This window comes from Drosophila simulans, chromosome 3R (assembly GCF_016746395.2).
Source record: "Drosophila simulans strain w501 chromosome 3R, Prin_Dsim_3.1, whole genome shotgun sequence".
NCBI classification, from domain to species: Eukaryota; Metazoa; Arthropoda; class Insecta; order Diptera; family Drosophilidae; genus Drosophila; species Drosophila simulans.
In genome coordinates this window covers 9,981,577-10,001,410 of record NC_052523.2, presented here as the reverse complement: position 1 = coordinate 10,001,410, position 19,834 = coordinate 9,981,577, and the positions used below count along the sequence as shown (strand labels likewise).

General features: G+C 45.4%; 1 protein-coding gene and 1 long non-coding RNA gene across 3 annotated transcripts in view; one reads left to right on the top strand and one right to left on the bottom strand.

Moving 5' to 3' along the window:
* Positions 1 to 19,834, top strand: part of LOC6727857 — a 38,230-nt gene that overhangs the window by 14,825 nt on the left and 3,571 nt on the right. Inside the window, exon 1 of one of the 2 annotated variants that reach the window (XM_039295910.2) lies at positions 6,435 to 7,092. The exons of the other annotated variant lie outside the window; for it this stretch is intronic. Coding sequence (XP_039151844.1) covers positions 7,081 to 7,092 — 12 coding nt within the window. The 5' untranslated portion in view covers positions 6,435 to 7,080. Of the gene's footprint in view, positions 1 to 6,434; positions 7,093 to 19,834 lie in introns of those variants that run through there. 2 annotated transcript variants of the gene reach the window in all.
* On the bottom strand, positions 100 to 5,646 carry LOC120285081. The gene is made up of 2 exons (XR_005544354.1): positions 708 to 5,646; positions 100 to 527 (listed from the first exon to the last, which is right to left on the bottom strand). It is a non-coding gene; the product is annotated as an uncharacterized LOC120285081 (long non-coding RNA).

The window sequence follows — 19,834 nt, the reverse complement described above, 5'->3', positions numbered from 1 at the left end:
ATCTGCTCTATGGGACCCCGTTGCGAGGGTTCAATGCCGTTTCGTATGGCCAACCGCCTGGCAACCCTGTGCACTTGTGTTGCTGCTTTAGCTGCTGCTGCTGCTGCTGCCTCTGCTGATGTTATGCCGCCTGTCTGCCAACCAGCCTGCAATGTCCCGCTACCCGCTCACCGTTCCTGCACCACGTCCGCCCCCGCCACGGCCCCATGCCATCGACTGTACGGCCATCAAGCCATTTGCCTCTGACAGCGCACACGATGCGCCGCACAAATATCGCCGAGCAGCCAGCGCACATACAATCCGACGTTGTATGTACGGGCTATATATTTTTGTAGGTTATGTGTATATAGCTGGCGGTCGGTGGAGCGGTGGAGCATTGCGATTGTGGGAGAGAACGAACGAAACACCGAACGAACGAACTTCGTCGTCGCAACGAAAACGAGCTTTGCTCTGCAGCCCTCTCTCTCTTGCTCTTACGCTATGTATGAGGCGTCAGTGTGTGGGGGAGTGTATAAATACAGTGAGTACTGTTGAGTAAAGAAAGGTTTCTGTAAGATATATCTAAAGGAATGATTTTATTCTAATTATTATTCTTGTTCTTGAAAATAGATTAATGTTCAATTACTATATTAATAACTGGTAGCTGTTTAAATTGAAATTATACAATCTTTATCTCTCGAGGTCTTAGTCTCGGACGTATTTCTTACCGAGAGCCGCCTGTGCACACTGTACATAAAATGTTAAAACTCTGATTATGACGATGACGTTGGGCTGCGGGGTGAATGGTGGGGTGGCATCGGGTGGAATGGATGTTGAAGAGGGGAGCGGGCGGTTGGGAATCGGGGATGAGCAACGACAGCACAACAACAGAAGAGCAGAGCGCACACACAAAATAAAGCAGAGGAAGAAGAAGCAGCAACAGAAGAGGGAAAAAAGTTTCAAATGGAAATTTTGAATTAATGAACGAAACGAAACGAAATGAACTAAACTGGTTTCATTTGTGCTCTGAGCTCAGAGTTGTTTTTGCTTTAGCCTGACGTTCCACACTCTTTTTTCTGCCATTCCTGCTGTTGTTGTTGCTGGTGTTGTCGTTGTTGTGCCGCTTTCTTGGCGGCCTGTATGTACGTTTCTCATTTGAAAATATTTTCGCCTCGAACGAAAGAGGCTAATTAAGCCAAAGGAATTTCTCTGCAATTTCCAGCCAGCAGCAGCAACAACAATTGAGTTTCGTACGTTTCAGTTTGAAAACTTGTCGTCGTCGTCGTCAGCTGGGTTTTAAGTTTTCGTAGTTTTTGCAAGAGGAAGAGAGCAGGAAGTGAATGAGAATTCTCTTTCCTTTTGTTTTGCGGCGAAGCGATCCGCAAAGCGATATGTCGAATTCGCCGCGAACGGATCGCTTTTGTTTATTGCTGCCACTTTGGGTTTGCTCGCTTTTCAAGGCAATCAGGTGCAATAGTTTCTCGCTCGGCGGTTCCGAATGGTCGCCTTTGTGGCAGAGTTGCTGTTGTTATTGTTGCTGCCCCGAAGCAACAACCAACTCCGGCCTAAAGCGGAAATGAATGGATCGGATCGGATAGACCGATGACGATAGGTTCGCGGCAGAGCGAACAAGTGCAGAATCGGTAAGGAGCGTGTTGTCTATGTGCTTAATGCAATTCTTTTTCTGGACACTGTGGGAGAAAAGACGTACCCTTCTATATTTTTAGTATTCATTGGATATTCTTCAGAAAATCTTTTTATACTGCTTAGGACCTGTCTTATATAAAAATACTGTAGAGTATCTGATCTCTAATAGTTAAAAAAGTGATTAAATTATTTTTTAAGCTTCTAAATTGCCACCTGGAACCTTCTGGAAATTACAAATAGCAATAACAATTTGCGGATTTTTTTAGTTTCGTTGATCGGGAATCTATCTGGAAATCTATCTATGCATCTGAACTGCTGTCTAAGTATGGATGATGTTACTTAAAGAACACCAGCTTACACCTGCCTAAGTATTTAATAAAGACGTTCCTTCGGTATTTTACCAAATGGCATACTTTCGCGTATCTCCGTTTCTTTCAGTGAAGATGAGTTGTGTGTTGACGCTGCCGTTGATTATTGTTCCTTGCACAACGGCGGCGAGCGCTTCCTGTTCGAATGGTTTCTTATCAGCAGGTTGCACCCGATGCTATCGGTCAGGGTCGTCGGTTCGGGGAGTTCGTGGCTGCAGGTTGCTCCTCTTTTTCTCCTGCTCCTGTTGACAGATTGTATAATTGGCGTTGAATTGATTCGATTACTGAGCGTCGCTCGCTTCTTCTGATTGCTTTTATTCTGCTTTATAGTATGGAATGAGTAGCACGCAGTACCCATATGCCCCATGTGCGATTCTGAGTGATGCAAGCAGTAATTAGGTAATAAACTTCGTAAGGATGCAGGTAATTAGTTGTTAGGAAACAAATCATGTAATTCCTTTTAAATTCAGATTACAGAAACATTGCAGTGCCAGTTTTGGTCTAGGATGGCAAAACAACGGAAGGTTAAAATACAAAAAATATATATTATTAATCTGCCCATAGGAAAAAATGTTCATGTGCTATCTAACCCTTTTAATCGGATTAATTAGCTTATTGTACACAATATATTGCCAAATCTGGAAAATATCTTAGGCTATTTATAAGTATTTTAGCTTGAGTTATGGCTCTGGATGTTTTTAGCTTAATATTAAAATATTGGGACTTAATAACAAGTATCTTGCAATTATCTTCAATAAGTTGATATACAATTTGAACTTTCAAATGCTACTTCATGTCATCTTATCATTGTAAGGCTTTTAAATACCATCATTATCTGATGAGGACTATAACTGAACTCTGTTGATAACTTCCCAGTTGACCATATTCAGTCTTTTCCCAACTATGAATGCCAAATATTCAACTGGAAGGCAAGACTATGCAAAGCGGACACCTGTTTTTGCAACACGATCGCTATTGTTGTAGCGGGGCTGCCGATGTTGCTGCCGTGGATGTTGCAGCAGTAGCAGTATAATGGTGGTGGTGCTGCTGCTGAAAAGTCCTCCTCCCCAACCCCCTTCTGCTTTCATCTGCTGCTTCTGCAACTCGGGCCATTTATTCAGCATTCAAAACTCGTCTAAATCTAAACCGAAGCAACATGTGTGTTGTTTGCCAGTGAGTGAGTGCCGGCTAGCTTTCAATGGGACACGTTTGGTGGGGGTGGCTCGTTCGGTTCAGTTCCGTTCAGTTCAGTGGTGTTTTTGTGGGTGGGTGTTGTCCTCAGGGGGTGGCGCAGCCTCTGGGCCACCAACATACGTGTATGTGTGAATAGCGAATGCTGGCAAAATATTTGCACGACGCAGCCTCGCCAAAACACACGCATACACATTTAGAAAAGCTAACGGCAGCGGCAGGCGCAGCGCGTGTGGGCGGTTGCGCAACGTCGCTGCCGACGTCTCTACCGCTGTCGCAGCTGCCGCCTCAGCCGACGTCGCTTGCATTGAACTCGGAAGTAGACGCAATAGAAATAGAGAATAAAAATAAAACCAGTTGGCGACGCGGGCCAACATGCAACATCAACATCATAACATATTCAAATCGCCAACAGCGCCGCCAGCGGCATTGTAACAGCACCATCAACGTCACTGTCGCCGTCGGCAGGGCAGCATTCGAATCCGGAGCTTTTACTCTCACGTGAAAAGCGATTTTTTATCACCGCCGTGCCGTTGTTGTGATTTATTTGCTGCACTGCCTCGCGTCACGAATTAAACTAAACAAGCAAAGTGGCACAGAAGAACAGGAGCTCCCGACGCAGCGATACTCACGAAAAAAAAATCTGAAATCGGGGGTGATTCGTTCCACTTCTGCCTTCCAATTGCAATGATCGATCGATCGATTTATCTATCGGGGGCTTGAATCGTCAAAAGTATGCTGTGGAAAATGTCAGCAAACTCAAGAGATTGAATAAATAGATAGCTAAGGGATTGCAGATCAAACTATTAATCATCTATAAAAATTAAATGGGTCTTCGAAAATGAAATTTCTGAAGATCTCAACAGTTTTAGAACCCCATGTCGATCTTTTATAATAAACTAAACTAAAAACCATGCAGTTGCATTTTAGTTAGGCTTTATGCCTCTGCTAAGGTTAGCACCTTCTTGCTGGCAAAAAAGTGATTATATTCTGAACTCTTCCATCATACAAAGTTTGCATCAAATCACAAAGATCATAGATCCCATTATATTATCCAACTATTCCATAACAGTAAGGTTTCCTTCAACCATCTGGTACAGTCATCCCTTCCCCGCGAGATACATAGTACCCGGGGACCCATTGTACCGCCGTTGATAACCAATAGCGATAGCCTCGACCAGTTGCATGTCCGTCATCAGCTGGACGAGAACCCGAACTACCTTTGTACCCCTGTCGATGGGGAATAAAAAATAAACCCCAATCTCGTTCGCCTCGAAGTAATGACATCAGCGACTGAGACGCGGCAGAGACGGAAGCAGCGGAGCAGGATACGGCTAAATATGCGACGCAAAATTGGTTAGGTTGGGTTGGATTTTGGTTGGGTTTGGCCATCCCATTTGCGAGCCGCAGCAGCTCGAAAACAATCAGTCAGCGTTGGTACGCAGCCTGCGACGGACTGGCCGACTTCGACTTCTCCTGCGCTGACCTTCAATCAAGAGTTCGCTTTGGCCAGGCGAATTAGAATTGGCGCGCGCTTTCTGGCCAATATGCAGTTGTCTTTATTTCATTTCATTTGGCGACTTTTTGGGCCAAAAGAGATAAGCTGCGCGAAAAGCAGGGAAAAAACGAAAAACAAAAAATGTTTCAAGGCGAAATTCGCACAGCAATCTTGGCAATAGCGCATAAAATAGCACAGAGCGCACACGAAGCGGGCAAAAAGTACCTGGCAGATACAGATACGACTGCCAGTGTGCGGAGCGAACCAGTCAGCCAACATCTGAGATACAGATACGACCGCGCCGCTGAAATAAACAAAAATGTTTTAACAAAGAGGGGTTGTGAGGAGAAGAGAAGGGGAGAGGGAGAGAGAGACCAGAAGAGAAGAAGCCGACGTCGCCAGCGAAACAGCAACAGCAATAGCAGCTCGAGTTCAGTTTTGCTTTTCCCAGCGAGCGTTTCAGTCGCTTTGCCTGAGTTTGCTTTGTCGCTGCCTTCGCCGCATACCACTCACACACACACACACACTGACATAGACTGCCATGCATGTGCCCATGTGGAAATGTACCTTTATATAAACGAAAACGAACGACCCGATACGAAACGAAACAAAATCCCAACTGACAAGCAAGACTGACACACAGATACACGCACACACAGCGGAGAGATACACCGTTGGTGGTATTGGTGTAGACTGTTAGTCAGCATTTGTGCGGCATAGGGTTGCCATATGGACGAAATCTACGCGGTCATGGGGCTTACTCTTTGGCGGGTTCGGAAAAGTACTGGGTCGAAAAATATGTTCATTAGTTTTAGAAAATAAGCCATATACCTATATTATTATATTTGTATTATACGAATATATAGAACCGCTTGAAGAAGGACCGCTTCGAAAACGTAATTTTAATAATAGACTCTAATGATAGAGTAAAAGAATAATAGACTTGAAAACCATGGTTGTTATATGTAGAGTAGTTTGTAGTATTCTTATTATTTGATCACAGTACTATCAACTAACAATTGATTATAAGCTGTGATATTATTTTCAAGACTCAAAGAAAGTTTTTTTTACAACGTTAAAAATAGAAAAATAATAAAACAAGGAGCTTAAAAATGTCTGACAATTACTAAGAATAAACATGACTATCAAAACCCATGAACAAACATTAAGCATGATACTTTCAACATAAACTGTTGGAATATACAAGTTGGTCTAGCATTCTGATAAATACTACTATATGCCTATCTCCAAGAATGTAAAATCTATACAACTCTTCTAAAATACCTTGTCAGCACTGAAATGTTTCAAAAAACCTTCCCGATCGCTATCTCAAAATGTCAAAATCCCAATCGACTTTTAAATCGAGCCTTGCACTCTGGCAACGCCACGACAGTTGCTTGTATCTTTTGAATACCCGCTCCCACAATCGAACCGAATACCGAACGAACCGGCGGGCCAAGCGCCTGGTTTGGTTTGCTTTGGCTTTGGGTTTGCACAACGTTTCGCTTCGCTGTTCGTAGTTCGTTATTCCGTAGTTCGTTATATCGCTGTTGGGATTTCTGCCTTGCTGGACTAAAATTGGTGGCTGGCAACGCCGCTCGGCCTCACACACAGCTGGCAATGCCCCTGTATTGTGATTGTGTTGTGTGTGCGCTCTCGCTCTCTCCCAGTCAGTTCCACCGCTCTCTCTACTCTCCCACCCCCGCTGCTATCGAGAAACTCGTTCAGTTTCAATGCTTTTTACATAAGTGCGCGTCGTGGAAGGGAGACAGCGTATGCAGAGTGCTCGCTCGCACTCACCACGAACGGTGCTCGTACAGGGGTGCATTTACTTGCGTCTGTGTGCGTGCCTGCCGTTTGGCTGCCTGCTGCCTGCTTCTTGAGCGCCGAACGTTTTATTTGTGATTTTAGCACGGCGCTGCGAGGTCCACGTCGCTCATTTGCTCCGTGCCCGCTCGACAGCTCCAATTCGAAAACGACGTAAACGCCAGCCGTTCGCCAAGCGCGCGTAATTCAAAGTTATCAACTCGTAACACTGTTTCCCGGAAAAAGTGCACACCGTTAAATGTGAAATATTCAATCAAGTCAACTGGAGAATATAAAAAAATATTTAAAAAAAAAGTAAAGTGAACTGCATTATACACAGATTGATCAGTTTGAGTAGTGCCAGCCATGTCGTCCAAGTTCTGTGATGCCGCTTTGGGTCGCTCCTACGCCTGCTCGTCCCGCTTTCCTTCGGGACACCTGCTGGCCGCCCTCTGATCCGCCCACGCCGCCCAGTGACTGACTGAAAGGGATCGTACCGCCCTGAACAAAAACTCCAACGCGTTACCTTTTTTTTCGTTTCCCATCTATTTGGCTATAAACGTTGTGAAACTGGGAACGGCCCAGCCGAAAATGTGCACTGAGGTGAGTCTTCCAAGTCCTGCCAGGATTGGATCCCAATTATATATAAGATTTTCGGAGAATTTGCCATTTCTTAAAAGGAAATTTCCGTTTTGTCTGAACACTTGCTGTTTAGAAATGCTGAATTTGTTGCTTGCTCTCTCTCTTACTAATAGATAAAAGGATTTCCAGTTCGTTTAGGTGATAGATGCATTATGAGAATATCAAATTATTAAATATGCATTTCAAAACATTATTTTTTGTATTATTTGACAACATTATATAGACCATTGCCTTTGCTAAAATCCTGGATGAGTTGAAAAAATGATATTTTCTTAACTTAACTTGCAATATGTTTCATCAGTACTAAAGAAAACAGCAAAGATGTTCGGAATTCCCCGTTAAGAGTTGAAGTACAAGTAAGATTATTGCCTGGCTCAAATTCCAAGTAATACCAATCCCTCAAACTGACTTATCAGTAACTTGAACTTGCCACAAGTTCAGTTCGCCCTAGAACTGATAAGGCGACTTTGTGGTTGCGCCTCTGCCAATTGGGGAATCTCTCAGGTGGCATGCCGCACCTGCAGCGTCTCCTTGCGAAATGCGCGTAGCTTCAACATGTGGTTTGTGAGCTTATTGGCAATGCGTGGGCAAGTGTTTGACTCAGTGAGTGGGTGGCGATGATGATGATGGTGGCGGTGCTCTGGGCATGACATGCAAACTTAGGTGGGTGGGATAATACCAGCCAAAGCCATGGGGTAAGGAGTAATGAAGGTTCTCAGCAACAAAGGGACATGGCAGCGAACCCAAGAACAGCAACAATGCCCGCTCTCGGTGGCTGCTGCCATTCAGCAATGTAAACAATGCACAAGTTGCACGTGCAGCCAGCAGGCTGGCCAGTGCCCCTTTAACACCCAAACTGAAACCCCTGACGAAACACAGCAAGAAATGGGGTGACACCAAGTATTTAATATTTAAAAGAAACGGAACTTCTTAAAGTCTAGCAGTATATTTATAGTCAACAACCATTTAAAATACTTTAATAACTTCATATCAAAACATTAGATAAAAGAAGCCGAGTTAGGTAGATATTGTGCTTTTGGTAGTCGTTGGTGGGATTCCCCGTATCTGAGCAAAACTAACACTTGCCCGCTTTTCAGTGCAGTAATAACCGTCTGAACTGCGGCAGTCCTTCTCCCTCGCACTTTGTGACCAGGCCGGGCATCGTGAAGCGCCATCTATTGGCACACATTCGCACAATATGCTAAATAGCCGCTGCTTGCGTCAACGTCTACGTTGGCGTCGCTGTCGCCGGCTTAGCCGCTGCGCTTGTCTAATGCAACGCAACGGCAACAAGCGTCGGCAGCAGCAAAGCAGCAGACAGCTGACTTTTGGGGCCTTTTAATTAATTACATGCAAACGCTCTTTTTCGGCTCTCCTCATGCTCGCTCTCTCAGCCCGCCCCCTCGCCAACCGCCCGCCCACAGCTCCGCCTGCTCCCCCGCAGAAAACAGCAACAAACTTTTTGGCGTCGCCGTCGGCGTCAGCGTCATTGCTCTGTTTACGTTTTCTCTTTCGTTGACGGCAGCGGAGCAGCTCGCATTAATTTCTTAGTTCTTTCGACAGTAAGAAAAAGTTTTACAATGCGTTTAGTTCATGCTAAATTTGCCGGCCACTACGTAGAACTCCAAAATAGACTTCAAATATTGCATTAAAGGTTGATTATTCCCTGTAGATTTAATCCAGATAAATAACATGATATACTATACTACTAACGTACATCTTTTGGTTCGGCAGTTGCATTTAAATCACAACGACCTCAAACTTAAAATTCTCCATATAATTTATTAATGTGACTTACAAATCTGCTTATAAGAAGTCAAATCTTCAAGTAAGAATTGGTCCCGTCCTTTCTTTCTTCGAGTTATGTTTTGACATGAGGAAGTTGCAGTTTCGAGTGGAAGTGTCATTAAAAACACACACCCTGTCCGACACCTTTCTCTATTGCACAATAATCCGTTGTGATAAATGCAACTCACAAACGCCTTCACCACCGATTGTTTACTTTCTTCCCAGAGCCAAAGGGCATTTCCCGTTCGTTGCAGTCTTGATTCTGAGCGCCTTATCTTTATTCCTTTTCTTGGTCTGCTTTTTTAATTGTTCTTTATGGTTATATGCTGCTCTGAATTGTTGTTGTTTTCGTTCCTCCTCGTCGTTTTGGCTGCTCGTTTGGTTTGGGGTTTTTGGGGTGGTGCAAATTCCGGCACGAGACTTAATTCACTTAATTGAGCAGGCAGCGCCGTCAGCCGCGGCAGCGACTGCGACTGCGGCCGTGGCAGAAGCAGCAGCAGAGACAGAGGCAAAAGCACGGGCCTGGCAAATAATAGTTTGGAGTTGGCGCCGGACCGGCATGGCACGGATGTGTACATGGAATATAGGAGGCGGCCGCCTTTGGTGATGGTGATTTCACTTTCAGATACATTAACACAAGTGCGCTGAAATGCGCGCGCCTTTTGAGTTATTGGTAGCAGCGACGTTGGCTGCGCAGCACAAGCACCAGCAGCAGCAGCAGCAGCTTCCTTCGTTGCCCATTTTCTTTGGCTCTTCGATTTTATGAATGAAAATCGCGACTTGGTTGGTTTGGTTTTGGTTACGCTTTGGTTGCACATATAGCCACATAGCCGCTGCTATATTTGCATGAGTGTGTGAGTGGAGCGAAGGATACGCATACACATGTGTCTGGTGTCTGGGGCAGCCATAAAATAAATGCCTTCAGGGGGCTTCAACCACGCCACGGAGGGTGTACGTGTGTGTGTGTGTGAGTGTGCCCCATTAATACCATTATCCTTGGATGCTCTGGCTCCCTTAATTTGCCCTCGCATCTTAACTTGTTGCCGGCTCCTTGGGTCAAGTGCAACACGAAAACGCAAATTGCTCAATGAGGAATGTATAATCAAATAAGAGAAGGAGGAGTTGGTATTTCTTTATTTTTGTTCCCTTCTTTTGTTGTGTTACCAGTCTTCTAAAAATGTAAACAAAAGACTGCCACGAAAGGGGACGGGCGATGGCACCGCGTCGCATGAGCGATTTGAGTCCCAGTCACGACTTTTGTCGTCCCGCAGGTGAAACAGGAAAGAAATCCAAACTAAGTTATGGACCTGCTAGATACACCTGGAATGTACGAAGTATCAAGAATATCTCAATACTCGTTTCTTAACCTTCATGAAATTATTTAAGCCTTATACGAGAGTATCGCTCAACTAAGATATAATCAATGATACCTAAACTTTGACCCATTGTGAATTGCTTTATCATTGCACACTTTTAATAACTATCGGTAGTCCACCAATTAATATTTCAGTTGCTGTATTAGCCCCATAAAACCGAGCCCCCTGTTAATGACTTTCGATTGGGCCGAGGGTTAAGTTCAGATCCCTAGATAAGAGCTATCGTAGGCGGTGGGTTCAACAAATTTCAGGTTGGCTAGTTAAGGGATTTGAAGGCGGATCACTAGCGTTTCTAGAGCTCGTGCTTATCACTCACTGATGACATGCAAGTTGTGCCGTTGTTAACAGCTGTTTTTTAACCACAACAGAGAGCGTGGCAAGTTGGCTGTAAAACAATCACTGTGCCTCTTTAGGTCCCCTGTTGACCGATTGAAAGATTTGCTCGCACAGAGCGTATATGGCAACGCGGTCTTAACTTGGCTCGCCTTGGCTTAATGTATGCCCACACATCCACGGGCAACATACAAAGACAGCTGGCAGCGGCGAGTTGTGGCACGAAATCTTATCAATGAATGCGCATCACTTGCACTTGTTTGCACCACCTGAGGGGGGATGATGTGGCTATATGGCTATGGCTATGGCTATGACTATGGCTATGGGTTCGGGGAATTACCGGCTGGCGACGACGTAAATGGCTCGACGATGACGACGACGGCCGTGTGATGATGACGTGACTCTCAGACGGTCCAGGGCGCGAACAACAACAACAGAAGCCACTACACGTGCAATGTCCAACTACCAATGCACTTCCACACGCACACCATTAGCATTATTAAATCGCCAGCCGCAAATTTGCGGTTGCGTCACCTACTTAGCACGCGGACCATAGACCATGGACGATGGCCAGTTGGGCAACTGAGACGGAGGCTGGGGTGAAGAGCGAAACAGGAGCAGCATTCACGGGTTTGCTTAAGGATAACAGTACTACGAGAGCGCCAGCGAAAATTTCCATTAAGCCAAATTAAAGTTATCGTACGCAGAGCAGCGACAGAGCAAGGCCCTCCCAGCTCACCACTACATGGTCCACCCCAATTCTCCACCCACCCAAGCACACTGGCAAAAATAATGCACCCAATATCGTTCTACTGGAAATATGAAACTAGAAACGAGAGCAGAGCTTGTCAACCAATTCTCAATTATGAAATCCAGGATAGTAAATACAATACGTTTAACTAAAAGGTATCTTCACTGATTTACATTTTGTTTCTGCAGATAGCATTTGCAGAGCTTTAAGGCATCCTTTAAAATACAAATCTACCTACGCATAACAGAAATTCCCCTTTAATTTCATTTTCCACCGTGTACATTTGTTCGTCCTGCCTCCTCCGCATGTCCTCGCTTCCATTTTCATTTCTCTCACTGCTCTCTCTCTGAAAGCCGCCCCACCACCCACACAACAACAACAGCAGCAACTGAGTACGGCAAAAAAGGGGAAGGCAGTGGAGTGGTTTGAAACATTCCATCTCTCTTTCTCTCTTCCGCACTCCCTTTCTCTTTTGCTCAGCCCACGTAGTGGTGTACGTGCAATTGGAAAAGTGGTTTTCATACTAGTGGATGGCCCAAAACCACCACCACCACTAGCGCCGACAGCAGAGCAGCAGCACCACCACCATCAATCCAGCCAAAACCCAGCGCATTTCTCGTCCTGTTTGGTAGGCTTTATTATGCCAGAACTTGGGGGTTAATGGGAGGTACAGTGGGTGGCATAGCATTTCACCCAATTTCATTATATTTGCCAACGTTTTTAGCTTTTATACGTCACACGGCATATCTCACCACACCCAACACGAGAAGTATTCAGAGTGGGTGTTTTGGGTTGATTTTATAAGGGGGATGTCGGAGTATGGAGCGTAGGGTCGTACGATAGAGAAAAGCCGGCTCGACTTTACTGCGCAGGGTCGCCAACTCGACTCGATGAGAGGGGTTGGGATGAGGCGAAGGATATGGGGAGGGCTGATGGTGGATGGGTGGTTGGGCGGCTGGTATATGGATGTAGGTGGTTTTCGGCTGCCTGTGCTGCCAACCCATTATTATAAAGAATATAATATTATAATAATGTCAGGCATAAAGTGCCAGAAAGAGAGAGACGGAAAAGCAGAGAGGGGGTGTCTCGGGAAGAGGAGGATTCACCCAACCCTCCGTGAGGCTGATGGAGCTTACACGCACACCAGCACAACGAATACCCGTGTACATGTGCAAAATAAGGTTATTTTATAAACAGTCCACGGTGTTATAAGGGGGAACTGACATCGGGGGAGAGTTGTATGTATGTGTGGGCGGCCGTATCGAAGCAGAGCCGGAATATACGAGTGCGGGAGTCCGGGAGTTGGCGTCATAGTCACGGATGGGCGCTCGTGGGCGGACATGGGTTAAAGCGGCAAGGCAGCCCTTAAAGAGTGTTAACCATGGAACCGTAAAATAAAGGACACACAGATTAGGTTCCGCGATAAATCCAAAACTTCAAGATCAACTGAGATAGGAAAGTAGCTATGAATGTTTAGCATTGATCGGAATATACGATCAGATCACTATGGCCATAAAAAGTAGTCTTAATTGTTTTGATTTGTTTACGATCAATATCGACCTTAAAACTATCGACAAAAACGGCAAAGATATCTTATAAAACTACTACTATATTATTTAATGTAGACCATATTCTTAAAAGCTGTGAACAATTCTCCTCCTTTCTATAGTCTTTTTCATTCCGTGTACTTCGACAGTATCTTCGCATTTTGATTGCCTCATGCCGTAGGAAAATGCCAGCGGGCAACCTTGGTTCGATCCGTTAGCTTTGTGGCGCTGCGCTGGCGAGTCCAAATCCGAATCCGATTCAAACTACGTGAATTTGCGCGCGCTACGCTGCGGCCGTTGTCCGACATCCGACGAATACAATATCCAACATCCGTTATCCCACCACGCTAGCAACCTTCGCTAAAACGAGCGCGCCGTACTTACCACTTACCATACTACAACTGAAAGTGGGGGGTTTTTGGGTGGAATTCTTCGTCCCCTTTGAGATTTTTGCCATTCTAAGCGAAACGCACTAGAAAAACGGTCGCTGTAAGCCTCTGCATGTTCGTCTTCTTCTTCCCCGTTCTACTCTTCTTTCTTTGGCACTTCGAGTGTTTTCGAAACGCAAAAAGAAACAAAAATATTTTCGACGAAAATCGGAACGCAACACTGCCAACTCAGTCGACGACGAGTCGTCGCTGTTGTTGTCGTTGTTGTTGCCGCCATCATTTATTTTTTCGTTTCTTTTTTTTCCTGCTACGTACTACAAAATTAAACTCGAACGAACCAGCGAACGAACGAACGAACGTTCGCTTGGCTCCGTGCTTTTGGAACGGCAAAAGTTGCGATATTACGTCCCTCGCTATCAACAGCACAGCGATGGCAGCTCTTACCCTGTACAGTGCATATACACGAACAAGCGATTTTAATACATGAAATTTTACTGTGCAGTATACACACACACACGCATACGAACACATGCCTACATACATATACAGCACACTGGTTCCATCATCATTATTTACCAGCATTCGCTTTGTTGTTTTGCCCTCGCTCGCTCTCTTCTTCTTCTCTTTGCCTTCCTTCTCTCTCGTGTCATCTCCCTTTACCCCTCCGCGTTGCAGCGGCCCACACTTTATTTTTAACTGTGCGACTGTACTTCGTGTGTCGGTCGTTCGGCTCGTTCGCTTGTACATGTTTTTACATATATACGAACGGAGCGTCTGTATGTATGCGGTGAGTCGAGTCAGCAACATTGGATGTAGCTGTGGATGTACATATGTAGGCATGGGATGTGGAGTGGAGTCTTTGTTGGTTGGGGCTGTATGTACATTCAAACATATATACCCACAGTTTTTTCCATGGTATTTTTTGTTTTTGTAATTTTGTGTTTACCAAGCGGCTTGGTGAATGTACGTACGTACGCCTTGATAGCTGTTGTTGCCTCGTACACTGCGCGACGTGCAATTTGCGCAGTGTGCTGTCGCTCCGACAATTGTTAACGGCAATTGTTGTTGCTCGTTGCCTGTAGCCCTGGTTCCGATTCGGAGCGATTAGCGCACTTGACGCAATGCCCTGGCTCTTTTGCTCTGTTCGCTCTACTCGTTCTCTTGTCTTATCAGCTGGTCTGCGTGATAAGAGCCGTGCGGCAAAAATTTTTGCATGCAGATCGATGATCATCGGCTATCTGCCCAGTGGAGAAGAAGCTATTGGGTTCGTGAGACCATCAGCTGGGGATCACTATTCTGCCTTTTCTTTCGAAGGCTTAAAAGTGGTAGAGAAATTAAGGAACAGATACAATTGGATGCCTGATTTTTGAGATCTCTCGACATAAGATTCGCATAAAAATAAAATACTGGCGGATGTTATATAAAGGTTACTTTTTCATATTATTGTTAATATTAACATATTAACTTCATAAAGTTGGCTACAGAATCTGTATGATCATAAAATTTGAGTTTAAAACTAATAAGTTGGTGTCAATATTCCTATCGAAGGAAGTTCCCACCAGCATACAGGTATTGCTCTGACTACTTCTTATTAGCTGGGCTATCAATCGACCAACAGGTTGATTTCCTGGCAATTTCATTCCCATTTCGAGTCGCCCCGCTACTTGGCAAAGGTTCAATCACAGTCGAATTCGTCCTTAAAGTCTCGACAGTCGGAATGACATATTGATGGATCGCTTGGGATGGTCAGGTAGAAAGTGAGTGCAGCAATCCTAGAAAACCGAAATTGAGCCCGAACCCACTGGCGTGTCTAATGCGCTGCATCCTTTTCGGGGATTATGGTTCTCGACCTTAGGTAGAAATGCTCGCCCGACCCTTGGGCGGCTTACAATGGAATGGGATGATATGGGTTGGTTGGATGGTTGGTATTGGGATTTGTGAGGGTCTCGACTCACGTTTCACGAAATGCCTCACTCTGCCGTACACATCTCGCAAACAGCTGAGTTGCCTTTGCCGGAAACGAGGCGAGGTTGGGAGGTATGGTTCATTGACCAAAAGTTACCATTCTTAACCCCCACTTCCCCCACTTGGCCTCCTCTCGTATGGGTAATGTATGCTGTCAGCTGTTCCCCCATTTCGCAAAATCACATACACCATACACATTCACGTACGCAAAGTGGGAAGAGCGAGAGATGCCTTGCAAATTTTCAATGTCACCAATTGCGATGCCAACTTCGCTGCCGGCGTCGCTGCTTATAAATCTTCGACATGAAGCGCAACAAAAAGCCGCAAAAAAAGAAGAAGGCAGAAACAGCAAGCGGCGCGCATTGAAAATTGCTCTAATTCGCCAAAAACAGCTGATTTGGTCGACGACGCCGCCGTCGCGGTGGCTTCCTGTCTCCGTCGCGACCGCTGCCTCCGCCTCTGCTGCCAATCGACGTCCCCACATCGACACGGGGACTCGGACTCGCACTCGAAACTCGGTATCGGAATCGGAATCGGGGGTTTTGTGTCTGTCAGTCGTGCGGCGAACTCCGTGGTGCGGCAACATGAAATGGCCGACGCAAAATATGCGCACATCAAAAAAGTCTGCCTCATACAACGCAACCCACAAACTCCCCACCACCCCAAAAAGCATAGCCCAACCATAGATAGCACAGCCTTGATTCGTGTTTGGGTAAACAGTCTTACATCTATTGAATGGACCCAATCATTTTACAAATATTCAACGATACAGTTGACTTGTAGTCCAAAATATTTGTAAGAAATAAGTATTTTTAGATATTTTCGTAAGCATAACTCTACTTTAAAAATATAAGTAGCTTATACTGCATATTTTTTAAAATCTTTTAAACTTTTAATTGTATAGTTGGTATAAACTTAAACTTTACTAATGCTATACCTCCGATTGTGGAAGTTCAACGTTAGTGGAAAAGCCGGGCTCGAAAATCTTTCCGTTCCCACATCGTCATGTGCCGCTATAAGCAAATAGCTCGCCCGCTCTGTTATTGTTGTGGGTGTTTGCATTCAAAGTTTTCACCATGAGGGAGGGAAAAATAACTAAGCCAGCATGGGAAACTCCGAGGGACTAGCCAGCCACCATATCGGCGTCATCTCGAGCTTCCCATCCACATCCACATCCACCAACATAAGAAACTAAGAGAGCTGTGCTCGAGAAAGAAGAGTGGGAGAGCGGGTGGTGCGTCTTCGCCCCTGTCTTCAATTCAATTCATTTTTATTATGATGAGCTGAAGACCGCTCGGCCGCTGCGTCTTCGTCTTCTTCTTATTCAACTCCGTTGAACCCCAGCTTGCTGGTAATTTTTTTTATTATGCCCCATCGTCGTTGTCTTCGGGCCGCGCGCTCTTTTTTATGTTTCCAAAGTTTCTTCTTCCTCTATGGCTCGTACACCTAAATTGCTTTGGCGGAGATCGCGGCTTAAACCCAAACCCAGCTCGAAAGCCGAAACTCGACTTTTTTTTTTGCTTCTACTTGTTATTTTTTTCTCTTGACGTTGTTTTTTATGTGCGGCTCTCGGCTCGACTCGACCCGACTCGATTCGCAGCTATCGCACGTTGTGCCGTGCGCCCCAGCCAAAGAATTCAAAGTGGGGCCCCAGACCAGAGCACCAGACCCGCTCCGACCGTAGTGGATCGGGCCAGAGCCACAGTCGTAGCCAGACCCAAAGCCAAAGCCCACAGCCCAGAGTTAAAGCCGGAGTTTCAGAGCCCAGGCACTGGAGGTAGCAACAACGACAACGGCGACCGACTTAAATGCTTGGAAGTCGACTCTCGAACGGGCACAATGGGACGGAATAGCATAAAAAATATTTAGGGTCTTAATATAATACAATATAATTTAAAAAAAAAATTATTTTCAACCAAAAGGGTTCAATTTGTTAGTAAACTAATCTTTAGACTTCTCCCGAACTTAAGATCGTTTCTTAAAATACTCAGATCTATGCCAAATCAAGATTATTACTATTATATTTAGTTATAAAACTCTAAAATTCGTTGATAATTCCTTAATAGAAACATAGGAGATCTGATCTAGTGCTAAAATGTAATTATTTTTTGTATTTATTCATATTTAATTATATATTATATAGAAAGCACTTTTGGGTCAGTTTTAGCCCACTGTGGCCTGGCTCTTAGCTCTTGGCTCTGCCTTTCGGCCAAACATTTCGTTTCGTGTTGCTTTTGCTGTTGCTGCTGACGATGACTGGCTCCGGCTCTCAGGTTGGGTTGGTTTCTGTTCGCTGGCTGCTTGGTTGGCTCATAACCTGAAACTTGAATATTGTGGAATTTGAAGGTAGCGACGATGTTGTTGTTGTTACTGCAGCGGCAGCAACAACAACTGCAGCGACGCTGCGTGCGAGCTTTAGACTCGGGCCGTCAATTTGGAGCCAGTCGAAGTCGGAGCCGGAGACGGAGACCAACGCCCCGCGCTCCGCCAATCCCCTCCTGCCTTTTCAGTCAGTTTTCTGTTTTCAGTCCGCTGCCAGTGCCAGCTGAAACGAGTTGCTGGCGAAGCGTAAAATGCTGCTGCTGCTTGCTGCTGTTGTTGTTATTGCTGCGCTAGTGTTGCTGTAGATGTTGCTGGTGGGTAAAAAGCAACGAACGCTTGACGGGGACTGGCTTTTGTGTTGCTGCTGCGGTGCTTGGTTGCTGTTGCCGCTTGAAACTGCCTGAGTGATGTTGGTGTGGCAATAAAATTCAACTTCCAGCAACATAGCCAGCGAACGCAGCTCGAAAATCATCATCATCAGCCAGCCAGCCAGGCAGGCAGGCAGTCAGCCAGTCCCAAGATGATGGCCAGCATTGTATAAATTTTGTTTTCTGTTGCGGCTTATAATGATGGCCAGCATTTCTCCATTCGAACGAAAATTAGCGTAGAAAGTTTTCTTTTTCTTTTTATTTTTTGTGTGTGCTGTTGATGCTCGCTTTGGTTTTCCCGTTGCGAAGCTCAGCTGATGGGGTTTGATTTGATTGAGGGGGTGAGCTTTTAGCTGATTGGTTTTTGGCGCAGCTTTTAAGCGCACACGACGTATGCGCAACGAGCTTCGGCAGCATTACACATACGACCAGTTGTCAACAGAACAATGAGCAATGAGTGAACGCCGCCTCGCCTTTAAAACGACGACGGCGATGATAAGAATGAGTCAGCCGAGGCGGAATGGCAATGAGTGCGGAGCAAAACCAATAATTCCGAGAAGGGAACTTCTCGCTGCCGCCAAAGAAGACGTTGTACGGTTCGTGGCTTGGTTGGTTCGTTCCCAAAAGGGCGAACCATCCGGAGTCCGGACGGCCAGCATGTCTAGACTCGCTCCAGCCCCTATACCAAAAATAACACCGAAAATACAGCTGCAGACGCGAACGAGAACGGTACGACGACGAGGGATGAAATGCGATGATGAGACATGCGGCAGTGGCAAAGGCAAACCCAGAGGCAGACAGGCAAACAAGGGAAACCGGGGCAGAGCACAGGGACATGGACAGGGACAGAGGCAAGGGCAGGGGAACGGGGCATTGGCAGGGCCGGGGGTAGAAAAATGCGAAACACATGCGACTCAGCGACGACGGCGACCGACCTCGATGACGATAACACACAGCGCACACAGCACAGCGGACTGAAAACGAAACGAAAACTCACCCTCCAAATCGGGTTCTCGTATTATATTCCCCCAGTACTGAAGGGAACTGCAGCAGCAGCAACATCAGTGGCACGGCCGCAGCAACAGCACTGGCAAATATGCGAGCATATGGCAACCCTTATGGATATATGGATATGACAAAGGCCGTTCCTCGGCCGACGTACTACGCACAGATGTTCAAAACTCAGTGGGGAAAGTCTCGGTGAAGAAGGGCACGAAAATTGAACAGAGTGCCGGCAATTGAAGGGTGGCAACTCTTAAATATGGGCAATGTGAGTTGGAAATCCCCAGCCAGACTCCGCGATCGATAGAAATAGTCTAAAGCAGAAGGGTGCTGACACTATGGGGAAAAAGGAAGCTTATTGAAGCTCAAAATTTAAGGGATAGATCATTTAAATGTCAGATGGATTTTTATATTTATAAGCCCAAGAGTATATACTAAACACTATATCTAGATTTTTGTAATTGGGATCCCCAAATAACGTATATACAATATGATAACTAAAAACTTTATCTACAATTTTATAACTTTAAATAAAACGTATGTTTAATGGATATATATTTAGTTTTTCCGAGAAAGTATTCTCCAGCATTGTTTGGTTGCACTGTTGATCAAAAATCTTGACTGGAGCAGAACTCGAAAACTTAAAAATAGTTTCAAAACAGAAAAAAGAAACGGAAAAAAGTCCCACAGCAAATGTGGCGGAAGTTGATGGGAAAGTGCCAGCAAAAGAAGAGCATTCAGAATGGGAAGACTACGGCAATCGTGGCAGCCCACACGATTCTCGAGGTTCAGCCCTCTCTTTTCGTCTCTGTGCGTTTTATTTTAAGAAGATTTCGAGCAGCGTCGATGAGCAATGCCATCA